The sequence below is a fragment of the Rhopilema esculentum genome, chromosome 17, assembly GCF_057945365.1.
Source record: "Rhopilema esculentum isolate cy_ngs chromosome 17, ASM5794536v1, whole genome shotgun sequence".
Classification (NCBI taxonomy): domain Eukaryota; kingdom Metazoa; phylum Cnidaria; class Scyphozoa; order Rhizostomeae; family Rhizostomatidae; genus Rhopilema; species Rhopilema esculentum.
In genome coordinates this window covers 7,035,238-7,055,572 of record NC_142831.1, presented here as the reverse complement: position 1 = coordinate 7,055,572, position 20,335 = coordinate 7,035,238, and the positions used below count along the sequence as shown (strand labels likewise).

The following is a 20,335-nucleotide window of genomic DNA, read 5'->3' as shown; positions in this document are numbered from 1 at the left end:
CTAATCCAGCCTTCTGCAAGTTCAATCCCCAAACATTTTGAATTTTCGTGACATTCAAGACCTCAATAGTTTTAAATCTACTTTCTTAAACAGCTTTGAAAACTCTAACATTACTAAAGTACTGGGTCACAAAGATATTCTGAAGACTGAGTTGAGATGAAGATGGCCGTTGTATTCAAGAAAGTGAAAAAATCTTAAATATCCTGGTGTAATTTCTTTTATTTGAGGCCATCTATGGAGAAAATGTTCCCAGCTTCAATTCAATTTTCGTAAAAACAGGAAAACAAAGGAAAAGATAAGGCTTACTTTCTGTTTCGGTTACTTCCCTTCAAAAAGCCTCTATAAGCTTTAGGTGCGAGTATTTCGAAGCATGTTATGCATAAATGGGGGTAGGGTTTCGGAAATTCAAGATGGCGTTCAGTTGCAGAAATGCGAAAACTTGTACCGAAATGCTAATAATCAGATTCCTTCCGCCCAATTTTCCGAGGAGGGAAGAACCCTTTGCAAAAATCTGGACACCCAAAGGAAAACAAAAGGCCGTATTAAGTGCAAATGACACTTGATTCCCAAGACGCTTTCCCGAGACTGAATGTGGACCAAACGACTTTTAGGCCGCGTTTTTAATATTGAAGATGGGATTTAAATGAAATTTGACACTGAATATTAATCAAGTAAGCCATGAGAAAACAGAAATGAGCCTGCCAAGTAAGGAGAGACATTTTACAGCCGTTAAGCTAAAAATAATTTGACCTAATAAAACAGGAATATTTAAAAACCTGGTATGATCTAGCATTGTTTTGGGCGAGGCAAAATGAAAATCCAAAGACAGTTGAACTAAGATAGAATTCGAATTATCGTCTTGCAATAGGTTGCTACACCTAATTTTGCCATGACTGTAAAAACACCACAGAACAGATAAGTATCGGCGAGCCACACCAATCAAGAGATGGCTTGAAAACAAGAAAAAGGATGCTAGCCAATCCAGATGGAGAAATTTCTTATTATATTCCTTCCCTTTAAAACATAATTTTAAAAGAGAAATTGTAATTTTCATAGATAAATTTTCTAAGAAACTAGCGTGTTCATTTAACTGAGTTCATCATTTTTATATTTTTCTCCAATATTATCGGTAGCCAAATTCTGGAGCATCATCTTCAGTGAAGTCGCCGTAGCACCATAAGTTCACCTAAAAAAATTAATGCAACAACGTCTCAACAAATGCTTGTTAATATTTGAACATGAAGCTGTAACAAAATCGTCCTATTTCAAGACAACATTTGCAAGGGATTTAATACACTTTGACACACAGTGGACACTTTGCCTCGTATGTAAAATAAGCTCTTAATAGGACGAGGCCGTCACTTTGTCAATATCTTTAATAACCTCATAAATGCTCTTTATGTTAACCCAAATCATTCATTCACTGATACTACCCCTTCAAATCTTTACCTTTATCCCACCCTTCTAATCCCACCACTTCTTCATCAAAGCACTTTTCAACCTATACAGACAATGCGGCCGTCTGATACTAACGGCTTTGCTTCCAGTCTCCTTTTTACTTTGAACGCTATGAAACAATCTTGGATATTGACTCTTTCTGAAAATTGCTAAGTTTGTATCTCGAAGGCTAAATAATCAATCTTGATGATAATCCAGTAGTTTATTTACTGTCAAAGTTTATCTTCAATCATAAATAATGAAGATAAAAGTCAAGAAAAAAAATCCCCACTTCAAATGATGTTTTTATAAGTACATTAAAGCCTGTATGATACAAAGGCCGCTTTTGGTGCACAAAAGGTTTATAAAAGTACAGGAATTCTTTTCTAAGCATGGACTGTAAGAGCTAACGTTCACTTGAATCTTTGAAGATTCAAGTGAATCTTATACTTAAAGGTGAGCATTGAAGCTTGAGGTGAGCATTGAAGCTTGAGGTGAGCCTTGTAGGTTAAGATGAGCAGTGTAAGTTAACTTTAGCTTTGCAGGTTAGTGTGAGCCTTGTAGGTTTATTGTGGAAGTGCATTCCAGAGGTAGCATTTATTTTGGCCAACCAAAGCGATTCACAATGGCTGGTTTGACGCCACCTCCCTTATTACCAGTGCTGCCATTAAGTACTTGCTTGGAGCTGGATAGATTGAAGGCAAGCCTTAAATTAAACTCAGCACTGCTACTATCCGGACTTGCAGAATGGCCCGATCTTTTATGTTCCACTGTACTATTTCAATTAAAAATACCTGGACAAGAGAAAGTAACAAATGAATCGTGCTTACCCTATTGCTTCTAGCTTCCTCCTGGGCTTTCCTGTAGTTAGCAAGGATCTTCTGAAGCCTTTTCTCCTTTCGCTTCTCAACCATTGCCAAGCCATCAGCCAGCAACCCAGATGAAATATCGTCTTTGGTACTTGGATTCACCAGCGTAGCGAACTCCTGTTATTCGAGAAAATTAATCATCCAGCATAAATTGAAAAGGAAATAGAAACGATGCTTGTCGCGAAACAGTTCTCGATAGGCTTGCTAACTAATATAATGCCAAGTATGTCGTAAAAAACAAACTGGACCCAATCAATATATATGAAAAAAGTACCATGTATGCAAAAAACAGATGTTGAAGGTAGTAGAGATGGAAAACAAGGGAAAAAACACAAAATGGATTTATACTGACCTGTCCATTTTGTCTGTATTCAACATTCAGAAGAAACTTTTCATTCTGGGAAAGATATAATGGAATCAAAAACATGAAAAAACAGACAAATAGCAATAAAAATACAGAAAATGTAGAAAACAAAGCTATTTTTGAATGTATTTAGTATACTCCATAGCATGCCTATAAAAAACCAAGGGGAGGAAACGTTAGAACGCAGCTCGTCCAATTCGTCAAATCTTTTTCAAGTGCTTGCAACGTAAACAAATCATCACATCAATTTTACTTTTAACAAGTCCGATTTTTTTCGTATTTCTATAAATTAAATCCTTTCCAGTGATAGAAACTGAATTTGCTGTTAAAAGGCCGGTAACGTCACATACCCCCTAAACATACCCCCTCGTGACGTCAGCAGTTTTATTTTATATAACTGATATCAGTTGGTTACATCATTGGTAAAAACAAAAAAGGTTTATGATGCAACAAGTTTTGCGCTTGATGCAACGAGAGGAAAGAGCACATGAAAGAAAACTCGGTGAGGAGAATATTGAGAAGTGACTAATTAACCTGAAAAGCATTTCAACGGATGTGTATCAATATCTATTTGGGCTTTTGAAACGGTATCACCAAAGGATCAACAAAGTGTTCTTCGCACTGCTAATTTAAAAATGCAAGAGGCGGTTTTGGAAATACAAAGAAAAGAAAGAATGAAACGTTTCAACTTTAGCTTTGCTTTTAAGGTGTTCCTTAAGCACCATCAAAACATTTTTGCTACTAGCATATCTATTATGTATCATACGTAATCAACAGAGCAAACTTTGATAAACATACCAGTGCTTGGCGCTTGAATGCATCCGAAAGCATAGCACGATCGTCCTCCTAAAACAAAATCCCACGAGTCAGCATCATCAAATAGAAACCTTACAGTCGCTATCCAGTTTAGTTTTTGCAACAGGGGTTCAGAAACCATTTTTGATTCGTGAACAAGTCACCAGCATTCACAAATATTAACAGAAATTAAAAGCAATCACTGCTTTACAAAATAAATAAAGCTTTCCAAGAAGATTGTTGACGTACCACACTTTCTTAGAAGAATGCTCCAGACACCTGTAGCTTTCAATGCGAGATCGCTCTCCACATTCAAAAGCACCAACTAATACGACATCCGATTTCAAATTCTGAATCTTAGCATAATGAATTAGAAAGATGTACTTGCTCTCTTGCAGCTAAAATGCTTCTATAAAAACTAGCAAAATAAAACCCAAAAAACAAAACATTCTACGTCTGCATTTTACTGGCCTTTTACCATGAGAATTCAAACACTCTGAAACACGCTTATTAGGCGTGTTAGCCTTCTGATACTTACGTCTTTTGGAGCAATTAAACAGGCCAACGTGTATTCGTGCGCTTGAGCTGCAAAACTACAAAATACATTCAATTAATTAGCAATTTACTTTTACAGTTATCTCTTTTACCGAGCCCAATGTAAACTCTCTAAGATTAAGGGGGGGGGGGGGGGCTATGCTTTGGAATACCATGAATGGTGAAACAAAGAATCTAGAGGAGCTCTGTTGGAGCTTTAAAAAGAAAATTAGACTTGGGATGGAGCCAGTTGTCTCTGTATAAATTTAATTAGATCTATTGTTAATATTTGGTTTAAATTAGTTTTTTCAAGATCTATCTAAGTACCAACGGTAAATAAATTGATGACGACGATGATGATAATGATGAGCACACTAGCTATAGCTAGGGAAAGCTAGGCGTCACTGAGCTAAGGAAAACGAAACATTTCAGATTTAGCAACTAAGGAAAGCTAACGTTGGTTGCAGATGCGTGATGTCTTCCATTTGATAAACAATGTATTGGTTTCGACTGTCTGTAATGAAACGTTTTATGGAAACAATTTCATAAATCTCTAGTTGGCGATCACTGTTACTTTCTATCTTAATTCAGCATCATTATTACTACAATCAGGATCAGCGTTTTGATAAATAAAGAAATCCTGCTGTAAATATCTCGCCTTCACGGCAAGCAAAAGCAGTAAAAAACAGATTATTTATGGGAAAGTAGAAACAATAACTTGCAGCCAATGAAATGATTTCATAACAAACCTGTGGTATGCAGGAGGAAGGTTGGCCATTTTCGTTGCCGGAATTACGTCTCGCTGTTGATGAGGAGTTCAAATTTTTCAATCATAGAAGCGAACAAATGAAAACTGAAAATATTGACGAATATTGAGAATGCTGACAGTGCATTGGAACAAAACAAAACAGATTGCCATACATACATTTGAAAAACGAAGCAGCGGTGAATTAGTGAGCTTTACTGACCAGTTATTGACTATAATATTGAAATACAAATCACTTGTCAAAAAACAAAGAAATTAAATACAGATTTAAAGTTGAACAAGATAGGTGACTCACGTTTCCGTAATCCATGTAGAGAACATGCACCGATTCGAGCGAGTCAACCTTCTCAACTTTCACTCGATACCTAGGAATAAACATTTAAAGGAAATTCAAAAAAAGATGAATATTTCAACACTGAAAACTAAATAACACGGTCTAGGCCCTCTAGAAGAGGGCTGGCACTATGTTGGCATACAGAAAGCCACCATTTATTGCCTGTTATAAAACCTGTAATGCATTGTTCTATCAAAAAAGAATAAGGAAATATATTTAGAAGGTATTGTGAATAATTGTCCTTCGTTATGTCAAAATGTCTTCATATTTTTAGACCGAATACAGACAACAGGAAGTATTTACTACGCATGCTTTATTAGTTTCTTACATAGCTGTAAGGACATGTCATGTATAAATTATATCTTATTCATCATTATCATATCGATAAGCTTAAAAAAGGCCGGAAAAGCAATGAAACACTTACCATAGATTGTCAATGAAGAGACCAGCGCACATATCCCCCTTTCGAGGAGTAAATGAACCCGGAAGGGGTGGGTTGCTTGTCAAGTCATTTCTGAGTTGCATAATCATCTGCTCAAACCTTTCAGCTGTGGTAGAACAGGGTTATTCATCAACACATAACGAAAACATATTGATTTTAACAGGGAAAAAGTAAACAAAAGCATCTACGAACGATTTCGAGTTGGGTTGAGAATTAGGACTCGGTTGTTGACTGAATGGTCGAGCAGCGGAATAAATGGCGGGGTTTACTGGTTTCTAGTGATTAAAATCAATTCAAGGGAAATCTAACGTCCCGATGAAGTTGGTTGGCATCCAAGCACTGTCAGCTTTATCTCTCTAGTGGGATTTATCTCTACGAATAACATCTGCATTTGTAAGGGTTTTTATTAATTCAGTACGTCAACAGTGATGGCTCTCATTAAATACAGGAAAGATAATTTGAAGCTTTTATCTTAAAGACTCATTGCTAACAACAAACCATTGCGCTACGCAAGCATCCCATAATGCATTTTCAGACAGTCATAAATCAATTTTGGTTAATCCGTAGAAGTTTACTGTCATTGTTTTGATCGTCGCCTGGACAACTTGTCACATGCGCAGAGGCTCGTTGTTAGCAATGAGTCTTTAAGATAAAAGCTTCAAATTATCTTTCATGATATATTAAGACATTCGTTTCCCAGAACCGCAGTTATCGCCTCTACTTCCAAAACTGTGATGTGATCTAAACCTTCACTCATAATTTTAGCAAAAATCTATTAAATTTTTCAACTTAAATGCCATCAGAGAATAAAATATGAACTTTGCTAAAATATGATCTGAAACAACATTTGTGGGATGGACAAAATTCTTCATTACCTGTATCAACATTTTGAGCCCAAAAAGTAACGCCATCTGAAATCTCTGTCACTACCACCTATAAAAATGAATACACGTCCAAATCAAAATCTAATATAAAGAATTCTAGAAACCAAAAATACAAAACAGCAATGTGAGAAAATGGTTCCACACATGGACAGCGATCAAACGTTTGAAACTGTGAATGAAATTTCTGATAATGTGTGTTCCTAAAAACATTCCAGGAAGTCGTTATCAATCATCCTTTTCATTTGAATCACAAGCATTTGAAGCAAAACGTACATAATTGCAAACAATCATATCACAGAAATAACTCGAACTGAAATCAAACAAAGAAAATTGCAACTACTCAAGCCAAATTATGAAATATAAGCATTTAATATAAACAGAAGCAAAGGTTCAAACCGTTGTGAAATTTGTCTTCCTTTCAGTTTCCTCAACAACTGTATCTATCTTTTCTTCGACAAATCCTTGCCACATCTGTAAATGCAATAAATTTTACAAAAATGAAAACAAAGAATATAAAAAATAGATTTTCATAATCAGAAAAAACACCACCCAAATCTTGTAAACAGACAGAAAACTTGTGTTTTTAAATAATATAATTTCTTAACAACAGTCATCCATCTTTATAACAGATATAATATTTATTTCAGCAGCTTTTATCCTTAGTAATAATTAGGTGAGAGAGGGCTCAGTGATTAGAGGCGCTAGCTACAGATCCAACGGTTTTAGTCACAGACAAGACCAATCTTCTATTCTGAATGAGGAGAGTCGCCAGCAGGCGTAGGAACCACGAATGTGGTCACATCGAGAGGAAGGACCAGGACACTGCTCGACAAGCGTAGATTTTCAGTCTCTTAAAGCTACCTTCGGAATCTGAGTAACAAAATTCACATACTAATACGAATATCAATTTCATGATCAGTTAGGCTTATCGGCCCCCTTGGCACCCTGCAAAAGAATATTGAAGATTTTTCTTTCTCGTTATTGTAGAGTTAGGAATATTCATTTTTGAAGGGGTTTGACAAGAATCTTATCTTTTTTGGGCCATAATGGTGTAAGAAGAAAACAGGTTGCTGCTCTGCTCATGCGGGAAAAACCTAGTTGTAATGTAAATTAAAAAAATGTTAAGCAAGGTTGGCAGTGAACGTAAGACAGCTTACATTCAACTTCGAGTCCTTTGCTTTTGTTTCCCTTTGAGTCAAATCTTTAAAATACTCTGTTCTCTCTGCAGTGAAGTGAACTTTTGACAAACCATGCTACAAAAAATCAACGCGGGTTCGAATAACAAAGCGGTAATTATCGGTTAATTTATCAAATGGTTATCATAGAGGAAATAACACTGATTTGCAAGGTCATACAGAAAATAATCGTGAACACAACAGAGTATTTCAAAACAAAACATTTCTAAAGCAATACCTCGACGAGATCTGCCGACAAATTGTGTCCATCGACGAACATCCAACCAATAAAATTGCCTGCTCGGTCAATATTTTCAACTTGAACTTCGACCTATCAAAAATATCCAAATAACGGAAATCAATCTAAAGTGCTAAAAACCCCTCTTAAATTTGTAATGATAATTGACACACAAAAACTGTAAACTGAATACTTTACATTTGTAGCAGACCTACAGGCCTAGCAAAAAGAGAAAATGCTTCCAATCTTAGCATCACTGCTAGGCACCCAGAATTACAGTAAAGGCAGATATCAATATAGAACCTTACTCTGTGATGAAGACGTTGTTTTGGATTTCAATATAGCTCTGCAACCGGCTTGCTTTGCGACAATATTTTCAAAACCGGCCTAATATCATAATTTCTTTAAAACACGAAATACAGTCCAATTCTCCTCGTGAAAAAACAGCTACCATACCACAAAGCATGCCGGTTGCGCAAAAGCCTTAAAGCATATCTGTTACATAAACAGAAGTGTACCTCACGCTGCATACAGTGTTCCTTGCTATACTCTAAAGCCTGGGCACCAAAAGGCTCTCCCTCTGATATCAGATTTCCTTGAGGACTGACTGATCGTACTTTAGGGCAGGAAATTCCAGCTAAAAGGAAGGTAATCTGACACGTCTCCTTTGGCAAGTACAGCCTGAATCTCGAACCGCTCGCAACGAACTCAACGATAGCTGAGGATTTTCCTGCTCTTTGTAAAAATGGTAGGAACTGGGCGGCCTTTGCGCGATCCTAAAAAAGAGACAGCTTCATTTCAACTACACTAAACAGCTCCGTAATCAATAAGAAACAAATCATTATCACAAAGCAATTAACATTAATTTTTATGTACAGATATTTCATTCTTCAGTCTCAATGTACAGTAAATGAACAAAGTATTATTTAGAAACAATATGCTGCAAAAGTGTTAGATTTTATCTAACAAATGAATTAAAATAATCTACGTGGAACCAAAAACAAAAGCTCGTTTATCCTAAAAGCGTGAAAAGGGGTGCTCATTTTTACTGTCACAATCCATACACAACGTACGACTCACCTACGTTGGATGTAATAATGCCGAAAGAACGGTAGCATTGTCACGAATAAGACACAAAAGCATCATCAGAGCAGATATCAAAAGATCAGTGCCTCTCTAAAGAGGATAGCAACAAGGTCTCAATCAACGCGGTTTGTCTCCCGACAAAATTTCCGAGCATCTAGCAAGAATCAACGAAGATGAATCACGAAAAAAAATCAGCGAATTGGAATAGCCTAGACGGAATGGGAACTGAGTCGGAAAATTAGGAAAGAGGATGACTTCAGAAAATTAGTTATAATGCGATTGATGTAAGAAGAAAAACAGTTAATATTTCATGGAAGATTTTAAAATGCAAGTTTGCATGAATGAGCATCTCACAAAGGTGGATGCATAACAAGATGGGACAATAAGAAAGGTTTGGCGAGGAGTGACTGCCACTGATCGGACAACCTGCGTGATAGAGCTAAGCTGACGCAGAAAAGAAAAAACAAAGAGGGCACCTAGTACTGATTGCGACCTTGTACCCACGTAAAAATATCAACGATTACTAGACAGCTGCTGAAAATTATGTGACAACAAATTTCTTCGGTCATTGTGTTGCAGCTTAACAAATAAATAAATCAGCAGATGAGAATTAACGAGCCAAGACTCGGCCATCGTCGTGATTTCACATAAAACATTATTGATACGGAGACCTGACCGCTTGCTAAATCACAAAGATAACGAAGAGGATTCAAAGCAAAATTCAAACGCAAGGCATTATGTGACAGAACTGCTCGTATTTAATCTTTTATCAAGTCATGCAAATCAATTTGAAGCCTGATAAGCGGCCAAATTACACGCGGAAACACCTCAAAAAGGATATTGCACATGAAACTTAGCGATTATCTTATCGAAGATTAACAGTGACTCCACAACGCTTGCCAAATGCTGGTGACCCGACCCTTTTGCTTCAATGCAAGGTTGTGAATAATTCACAGCAAGGGTATTCTTGGCAATGATTCAGCCTCTCTATATAAGGGATCCCAGCTTTTAACTGCAAAATTTTCTGCCTATATATTAAAAAGTATCTTATATTCTTTTCATAATTTACAACAACGTTCCCTGCTTGGCTATTAGAGAAACACATATCCCGGGGAAACACACACCAGTCATTTCTCAGTTTCCTTCTGCTTTTCGAGAAACTACTTGCCCAAAGTCTAGCAGTTAGAAAGGGAAATGGTACAATGAACTCACCCCTGAGATATCAGCGACACGGTGCATGGGCGGCTCCTTTTTGCTGTGCAAACCCTTCCCGTTTTTAGAGGCTCTGTTCTCAGCGGCAAGAAGATCATCATACTGGGATGAACGCTGGTCATCATCTTGTCGATGACGTAATGCTGTCGCCAGGCCTTTGCTTATCAGTGCCTCTGCGATGTTGATTCCTCCAATTGTCACAGTTGCACACGTTCTTTCCGGGTAACCGTCGTTTGCAGGCTTCACGTAGTCAATTTTCACGTCGACCTTCAAGCAAAAAAAAATTCGGGAATAAAATCAGCCTAAAAAAACAAGCAAACAGGATTATTTTCATAAAGCATTCATGACATACAAGAATAAAAACAAGAATAAATAAAATTTTCAAACAAGTATTTCCCAATAAATAAGGAACGAACATGAATGTCGGAAGAAGCTTAGAAACATAAAATATTATTAAAACCAGCAGATAAAAAGTGTATAATAACTGTTTTTTTCTTTAGCCACCGTCTTCTGAGTCCAAGCCAATTACCACTAGACGTTGTAGAACGTATAAAAGCAAATCGCCCCGACTATTTATTGATAAATATACATAAACGATGAACTGTAATTAATTTCATCCTTTATTCGATTGCTTTCCACCACCAAATTGTATAAAAAACTAATGAATGACACAACTGCCATCCACGTGAAAAATATTAAACAAATATCTGGTACAATTTCATACAGGCCTGAAACAAGATCAAGGAGGATTTTTCAGGGAAAAATGCAGTTCAATTGGACAAACCTTTTTTCCAATCAACTTCTTCCTCAAAAATTCCCGCGCTTCAAACATATAGGGGATGTCATACAGTGGCTTTCCTCTTTTTCCGTTTCTACTTGGTCCGTTTTCCTGGAAAAAATTCATTCGATATAAAAATGATAATTTTCTTACCCTGCTTTCCTTATAAGCAGCCAAACAAAAGCCACCAAATGAATCTGTGCCAGTTAAATAAACCAAGAAGTGATTCAAGCATTTTTAAAAAGAAACATCTGAATTTGCTTTTTCCCTACTACCTGGGGGGGGGGGGCAGATTACTCTTCCAGTGATGATACCGACCAAAAAGGAAACGAAGGGGCACAAGTCTTGGAAGAGTAGCGCAAAATGCTGATATATTTGGACCAAAATGTTCACTGATTGATCGCACGAATAACGACTTTTTCTCCTCGTGAACCAATTCAAGTTTGAAGCACAACTTCGAAAGGTAAACTTCCACTGCTCTTACAGTCCCGACATGACTGGCTTCTTGTAAATACTATCCAGGACTTTCACAGCTGTTGTCATAATTTAGCGATCACCAAAGAAAGATTAGTGAAATTACCACAAAGTCCATATTTGAAAAACGTCGAAAAACACGACGCGAGCGTGAAACAGTTTTGAAATCAGAATGTAGAAAATAAAACCCACCTGAGTATCATCCTCTTTAACCATAGCTCTACGGGAAAGTAAACAAAAGTCAAAGATCAGATTTTTGAATAGATAATCCCCATATTTTGAAAAGAAGATTAGCATATCACGACTAAAACATTTTGTTAGTTAGGTTCATGTACTTTATTAAAAACTTTCCGACACAAGAAATATCTTCACCGGCAAAGCATTATGCAATACAGCATGATTGTATAAAAACATTGATACATCTTATAACTTTAGTTGATTGATTGCTTACTGACTTGATTTTGTACCTTTTCAATAGACATGGAAACAAAGTACCAAATATCTACATATATTATGAAAAGAAATAGCGAATTGGCCCTGTCAATTTGACGATTTTTGCCATCTGAGGTTGCCTTTGGCATTTTATCGAATTACTAAAAAATTCATACTTTTGGTAATAATTAATTAAATGTTCATAAAGAAATTCCTACTAAAATGAACGAGGTCTATTGATAATGTCTTCTTAATGTCTATAAGCCCCCCTTCTCGTATAAGCCCCCCTCGAATCAGCCCCCACCCAAAAACATAAAAAATAAATAAGCCCCCGAGGGGTTTATTCGAGGATTTACGGTATGCGTTTTGTGATTGTTCTTTGAGCTTGTCACTTCTATATAACAGCAAATTAGCCCAGCGGCAGTTAATTTCAACGTACCTTGGAGGTCGAAGACTCGAGAAAAAGATCTTTTTGTACTCCTTGCTAGGTAACACCACCACAATAGCATCAGCATTTATACATTCTACCACCTATACATAAGTAACGATCAAACTAAACACTCGCAATGAAATAAAAGGCAAAAATGAAAAATATCAGTCTGGTTGTGACAAACAGAGGGTACGTTAGAAAACTGAAATATATTTCTGGAGTCACTCGTTTGTTTTGTGCAGAATTAACGGAGTAGTTAGGAAGGATATGATTGGTTATCAAAATGTCAGCACGTGACAATTGCGAGTCATTATAATTCATTCATTCAGAATCATGGCTACAAACAAAAGCCTAGTCTTGAGAATTATCAGCTGAAAGGTTTATTTTCAAACTTCCCTACATTCAGCTGTCTGCTGAAAACTCAGCTTCTCGTGCATCAAAGAGCCTAAATTCCTTTGCTGTTATATTCTCTAGCATATACGTATTTATATGTGTAAATACTATGACATGTTACCAGTAGAAATAGATTTTCCTTTGCAAGCAAAATATAATTTTTAATTGCAAAGTATGATAAACTTGCACCTAGTTAGGCCAAATGTTGATCAATCAAGACGACAAACTGCGACTGAGAAGGATATTTACACCGTCAACATACCTTGCCCGTAAATTCAGAGTCCTTGATGGGCATTTTATTGCCAGATGGGGCATACCCTTTCCAAATCCTCAACTGCTTCTGCTTGGCTGATTTTTCCGCTTGCCTGTACTTTTCATGCCCACTTGACAGCACTCCCATACTCCAGTCAACGCATCTGGCAAATCCCTCCTTCAACATCAATTCAGCGATATTCCCAGCAGGATGAATGACACTACCCAAGAAATTCTGATTCGAAACTCCTTCAAAGATTATTTTGACTTCTCTTTGAAGTAGACGGGACTCTGTAAAGAATTTTGCTTCTTCAGCAAATGGCTCTGGAGTTTGCTTGTCGCCTTCCAATTTGTACATAGGGCACTGCAAAAGAAAGTACAAACTGAAAATATAAACAGCTCCTTGTGAAAGAAGGAAACAAAAAGTTTCTCATTACAGAAATAGATGTCCCAAAAAGATTTCTAAAACATTTAAAGCGAAGAACTGCGAGGGGATTTCTTTCAAATGAACAATGGCAACGTACTTTGATTCCAGTCATCATGACAGTCACATAATCGTAATTTGGCAACGTGAATGCGCGAATCGTGCTTCCGTCTCGTACCATTTCGATGATTGCTGCAAGATCAATTCAATGACTTCATAACACGGTTAAAGAGATGTAAAGCAAAACCATTGATATAAAATTGTTATAGAAATTTAGACAATTGCAATTCCTTTTAAAATTGTGCTCATTGGAAATGAAAATGTTATTATATCTTTCATGAAATCTGATCCAGGGTAATACAGAGTCATAAAACTGTTTTGTTCAGACTGCTGTCAAAAATAGTATCAACTTTTTGGAATAACAAAGAAATTTAAGTTAAAGATATATAATGCTGAAAATGTTCGTTATACATGACCAGAGGATACCTAGCCTTGACCAAACAAAACAAAGTTTAACATAAGAAATAAAAGCCTCGATCAAATACGTTCACAGTAAAAAATTCATCACTTAAAGCAAATTAACGTAAATATTGGAGTGGTAAAGAAACATAGCATCAAATGCTGGTGTACAAGAAAAGCTTTCAAGACCTACAATTTTGCTCAAAAACATCACAAAACATCATCACAGAGGGTGCTTTACATCTACTAATGCATACTGGCTATACTTATTGCTTTAGTTACACTTAAGTGAAGGCGACTTAAACACTAGTATAAACGCTGACAAAATGAATTCGACCACAAAAAAACAAATACAAGTGAACGGCTGCATAACTGCAGTGCAAGTAAATAATTATGTATCGATTTGATGCTAACAGCCTAATGATTCTATTCTGCACCTCTATAATGCAAATAACATATTGCAACAGATCTGGTAAAAGACAAGACATACCGTCGACAGGTTTGCCACGCTTCTGATCAACAAAGTTCCTAGGGTTTTCAACATTCCATGTTATGTTTCTCACATGCTCCTGGAATAAAAAAATGGACTGTGATTCAAGCAACCAGCAGCAAGGCACTGATGTGTTAGATGAGCTGCAAGTTGAACTTGGTTATGCTTCCTCGCTATGATGACTGCTATTTTTATTTCAATGTAAAATCAGTGCTAACTTTCAACTTTTTGTTAGTTTTTCATCAGTTACAGGTAGCAACAATAAAGTTGAAACAATGATCCTTTAAAATAGCATATGGATGGTGTTTTGGAGATAAACATGCTAGTGGGAAGGCCATTTTTGTCAAGCTGTGTTGGTATATCATGGCCATAAACAAATCAGGGAACATGAGTAAAAATTAGACCTATAGAAAGCTTTTGCTTCATTATTATATGCAGAAATACAGCAATGCTCCTTCGATAGAACCCTCCAAAGAAGACACTTCAAACTCTGCTCACAAAAACCCTTAGGGTCAAGTACATTAACTGCTGCTAGCCAAAACATTTGCAGGTTTTAGGGCTGTACATTCAAGCAATGTGCATCAAGCAGCATCAGGTCATCAATTATGAACAAAACATTACATTAAATAAATAGCATTTGTCTTACAAAGCAGGCAAAATGACCTGGATATTTATGAAACAGTTAATTGGAAAAAATTCAATACGGAAGAAAATTTGATTTTAAACAACTGGTAGATGGGAGAATTGGTATCTTGGTACCACCTGTTACCAAAAATGTCAACAGAACACTAATAATGCCTTCTTTGCACTTACAAAAAGCCCTAACATGTAAAGAAACAGAAGGCGGTAATCTTGTTTTCTAATTGGGAACAAAGACATGATAATTTCTGTTAATAACTGATTGCGGTGGAACTTTAAATTGACAATAAATCTCAAGAGTTACAAAGCCTGTCTCAAAATATAAAAATATTTTGTTCTCGATGGCTTTACAGCAAAGCAAATTTCTTACTACACAAGTGTTGGTTACTTGCCTGAATATCTTCAATTTTCAGAATCAATAGGTCAGCCTAAGACATAGTTAAGAATATGGGAATATTTTTCTATTCTTATATGAGAATATGAGCCTGAACATACAAAAATGGGAGGACAGCTTGCCTATCTTCTCTTTGAAGACTATTTAGTTTAATATTTGCTGTAGAGCAATAAAACTTCAACCTACATTGGCATCATCAGCCCATTTTCCTTTCTTTGCTGCTTTTGCTGCCTCCTCCAAATCTATCAACTTGTTTTGATCACTTTTATGAAAACAAAAATGCTGCTTTAAATCATTGCTAGTAATATGAAGGCAAGAGGCTTCAAATACAGAAATTATTTGAGGAATCACAGAAATCACAGAACTAAGGGTTTTATACCCTGATGCTTCTATTTGAAGCTATCTGCATTAAAAGGCAAGAATACAGAAAAGGCAAATGGCTTCAAATAGAAGCATGGGGGGTATAAAACCCTCATTTCTGTGATTACCTTCACAAGATTTTTTATCTGGCTGACAACAATTCAGACGCATTCTGAACTGTAGATTATATATACATAAGAGTGTGAATATTCTACATGTTTGTGTTTTCAAATAAAAGGCTAATCATTCATTTTTTGTTGAGAATATATATGAGAAAATGAAAAAAAAAGAATTTATATATTTAGTTATATAAAATGTACATAGATCAGGCCCAAGGACCCTGTTAATCAAAGTAAATTGTCTTTTATTGTTTAGAAGACACATATCTTGAAAAGCAAACAAGACATAACTAGTTAAAATCAATAATTTACTTTTAAAACTTTTGTAGCAACTATAAAAAACTCACTCGGATGGTTTGATGCCTCCTCTTCTAACTTCCAGAAGACCCTCACTGACAAGGGATTCTGTTAAGTTGACCAGCTCACCATCAGCTTTGAAACAAAAAAGTTTGCATCTATACTCATATTAATACCCATTTGCTAAATAATGATTTTAATGCTTTCAAAAAAATCATGATAGTTATACATCAAAAGGGAATATAAAGTATTTCATTTATTTCAAATAATCAGGATATACCTTATATCATACATTCTAAATCAATACTTTGGGAAAAAGTAACCATTACCCTTTGACTACTGGTTGGAAAATCAAAACTGTTCCTGAAGCTATTCTCTAATCATATTCAATCTTGGTCACATGACTTACATTTCTTAGTAAATACAGAACCATACACTCGGCCACTGCCAGGTGGTTTGTACTCAATGGTGAAAGATACTTCCTTGCCAATTAACATGCTCCTGAGGTATTCTCTGCTTTCCCAAGCATAAGGCTATAAAATGCAATAACAAAAATAATACTATGATCTTAATAGAAAATAATCTTAATACCATATAATAAGACATAGTAATAAAAATAGAACTTGATGGATCCCTGAGGAGGGAATGGCTCATTGAAAGCATAGCTCTTCATTTCACATATTTAAGGATGGTAGCCTATAAGCAATGCTGATTTTTAAAGAGTCCAATACCAAACAGCCTGAAATCTAAATGATTTACAATAAAAAATTCCCAGTTGCAAACACCTATGCATACTTTTTGTTTACTCTTATTTTCCTCATAGTAGGTGGATAAAGTTATGATTTCAGAAAAAAATCATCAAATTAATTAACTACCCCCAAATGAATATTGGACAATATCTTCTGTGAAATGATTGCACCTGTATTGTGGAGCCAAGTCATAAAATATTTTAGGCCCCATTTTTGGATTCACTAGCAATGCTTGTCTGTTATCTTCCAGCTACAAAATTAATAAATTGCATGTCTTGTGTAATACCTACACGAACCATCAAAAAATTCAGATACTTTTTTTACTAATGCTGAAGCTTGTAACAAAGGCAACCCTTACTAACCTCATCCTTTGTTTCAAGGCTACCCTCGATGTTTGGGTTTGCTCTCCTTCCAACTTTGGGGGCAACAACATTAGAAAAAGCTATTTGTTGCTCTGGTGGTGGGCCTCCTTTTGGCTGACCTCTGACAATAACACAGTCTCCAGACAAGACCTTTCAAGAAAGAAAAACATGGACATGACCAAAGTAGAGGTACGAAAAGATACTGCAGAAATAAGGGACACACCAGGGACGGGACGCAGTGGTATAAACTGTATAAGCCTCCAAAAGTTGTCTTAGAAAAAACCTTAAAATTCATGGGATATTTCTTCCAGCTGTTTTGTACTGCATTGACGCAGTAGCCCAGGCACATTTCTTTGTCAATGGTAATTCAAATGTAAAAATCAACATAATTTTGTGTTTAAATTGCTCCAACAAAAGATTTTTAATTGTCTTCTAATCTGTTAGTGAATCATATTCTATAGTACTGTTGATAGCAATCAAATCTCCAGGGCAGTTATGGCCATGGTATTAGTTTCTCATTTCTCATACCATGATGTCATTAAACTTTTGTTTAAGTGACCCTGCTCTACATCAGGGCCTGTCCTGTGATTTGTCTGCCATGGTATAAGCTTTAAATTTCTCATATCGTGGCCAATCAAACAGTGGCCAATCAAACTGTGGTCTCACAACATTATGCTGAACTTTCACTTGTTTGCATTGGGTTTAGGAATTGAGTACTGTTGGGATCTTTCAAATATTTTCTCCATTTTAGGGTTACCTCATGGACAACGACATAGCCTAAAACAGATAATAGACCATGTCCAAAAGTTACCGCAAAATAAGTATCGTGTGAAAATGCATAAGAGAATTTTCCATGGATTTGTAGAGATGTAGAGGAGTATCTGCTTTTGATGGACATTTTGCTTTATACATGACTTATCAAAGGTGAATTTTTCACTTAATTTAATATTTTTAAGGTAAAACATAGTTTCCCAAAATAGCATTTTTCCAGATCGGGTTTTAAATAAGAGATGGTGATAAGTATGGGTTGCCAGGTCCAATTTGTTGTGTTTCGGTTGGGCTGAAGTACTTTTCACCCAATTTTTCTAGTATTGACTTTTCAATTGGTGATCTTGATACCCTGACAAGTTAGTGGCAATTTCAAAAGGGTTCTAGGCCAACAGCAATGATTTTAGCTGTGGCTTCAAGCTCTTTACCACCAATAGCGATTCTCATACCATGCCCTTGAGGTAGCGATACAGTAAGGGCAGTGCGCCACCTGTGTTTCCTATGTCAACCAGTCTCCCCCTAAGCCTGCTAATAGACCAATGACTCTGTATGTGTAGGCAGTTAGACAGCCCCTTGAAATTGAAAACAAAGAAGGTGTATTAACAAGACACCTTTTTATATTTGTAATCCAGTCATAAGGTAGGGAAGAAGAAAAGCACTAATTTCATGTTCTTTCATCAATAGCTATGGTTTTCCTTAACAATTCGTTTTGATTTTAAACAAAATCAAAAATATGATTTTTCAATTTTCTTATAGGGAGGCAAAATATAAAAGTGGAAGCCTTGAGTAGGTATTTTCTCTTCCCTACAGGACAAGAATTAAGCCTGCGGAAGCAAAATCACCCAACAACATTAAGTGAAAAATTGCTCCTATTTGAACTGTTTTTGAGCTTTTTACAATTTCAAAGAACTAATAGCAGAAAAATTTTACTCCCAGCTGCCCCTGAGACACACAACTTGCCAAGAACAAACAACAACAAACACAAGTAAATTAAAGGTAGCTTGTTTTTCTTCCAAGCAAATGCCCTCATCAGATTCCTCTTTAAGAAATTCTCCACTCCTGTATCCTCATAAAGTTGGAATTTTCCACTCCCGTATCCTCTCAAAGTTGATTTGTTTTATATACCGTTGTTTTTCGATTACTCCATTTTTGTTAAACATTGTTTTTGTAATTGTTTTTTTGGAGGATTTTGCAATATGGAAATTTGAACAATTCTTTCAAGTCCATTTGGAAATTTAAAAAAATGAGACTCAAATTCTAGGCAATTAATTCAACGAATCCCAGGTTGATTTCAGTTTTTTTTCAAATGAAGTGTCATAACATAAAAACTGATGAAGCAGTCAATAGAAACTTAATTTATCACTTCTCATTAGATCCGCAAAGCTTGTCTCAAAGGACAAAATTAAAGACTGCGAGATTTCCTGAGAAAGGACCGTGGAGGCAACATAACAAATACGAAAAATGTTAATTACAGTGTAAAATACAGTGAACACAAAACCAAGCTTGAAAATTATCAGAAATTAAAAAACATTACAAATGTTTTTTACAAACTATTAAGATCAAATGTGTTTTTAACGATGACTGTAAAGACACGTCAGCGCTTGAATGGCCTAGCCAGTAATCTAAACGGCCTAGTCAACAGGTAAACAAGCTGCTTATAGCGGGAATATCGCTGAAAGATGATTTTTCAAAATTTTGCTTTCTCATTCAAAAAACAAAAATATATCTTATTCTTCAGATGCTAAGTTGGCAACTATCTGAGATCAAAGGACACTGAACCCCTTGTTAGAGCCCGTCTTGTTTCTGTTGCAAGAAAATTCGTTTACCTTTAAAACAGTGAATTTACATGGGAAATTGAAATTGCTTACCTGCTTAACTATTCCTTTATGAAGCTGAGGTTGTGGTTGAGACATTCTAATACCTAGTAACTTCAGCCAACTTCTACTCCAGTACTGAACTTCAGTCAGTTAACATTAGCTAGATCGAAAGGGTTTCATTACCAGAAGACAATACCATTACATGTGAGCACAAATGAGCCTGGGCCGAGTTATTTGCAGGTTGAGGTCACCATGACGTCACGCGAGAAATGTTGAATGATTTTAACCTCTTCCTTTATAAGCAATGCGTGACGTAACAGCGTAAGGTTTGAGGGTGATGTATCGTACATATATTTTCATTCACCGGGTAAAAGCGCAGACCCATTGCCTTTTTTAAGCGAATGTACAGATACAATTTTCGGGTGGGAAGATTTTCCGGGATTGGCAAAACAGGCAAGTTTCATACTTCCTTGCAAAAGCGAAACATCTTGATGTTTAAGAATCAACCCAACAAATTGAGCTTCATTGCTCCTTTTCTCTCAAAATCGTCATTGTAAAGAGG

At 36.1% G+C, this 20,335-nt stretch overlaps 1 protein-coding gene across 1 annotated transcript; it reads right to left on the bottom strand.

Moving 5' to 3' along the window:
• Positions 1 to 980: 980 nt before the first annotated feature.
• LOC135694362 (staphylococcal nuclease domain-containing protein 1) lies at positions 981 to 19,983 on the bottom strand. Its single transcript, XM_089113429.1, has 25 exons — positions 19,825 to 19,983; positions 17,189 to 17,338; positions 16,487 to 16,610; positions 16,128 to 16,212; positions 15,488 to 15,563; positions 14,269 to 14,347; positions 13,420 to 13,511; positions 12,906 to 13,259; positions 12,260 to 12,351; positions 11,581 to 11,608; positions 10,921 to 11,025; positions 10,137 to 10,403; positions 8,357 to 8,614; positions 7,839 to 7,931; positions 7,583 to 7,678; positions 6,822 to 6,896; positions 6,417 to 6,474; positions 5,524 to 5,647; positions 5,061 to 5,130; positions 4,749 to 4,801; positions 4,004 to 4,058; positions 3,469 to 3,516; positions 2,659 to 2,703; positions 2,268 to 2,423; positions 981 to 1,186 (listed from the first exon to the last, which is right to left on the bottom strand). The coding sequence occupies exons 1-25, from the start codon at positions 19,867 to 19,869 to the stop codon at positions 1,124 to 1,126; spliced, it is 2,691 nt and encodes an 896-aa protein (XP_088969555.1). The 5' UTR covers positions 19,870 to 19,983; the 3' UTR covers positions 981 to 1,123.
• Between the last annotated feature and the right edge of the window lie 352 nt (positions 19,984 to 20,335).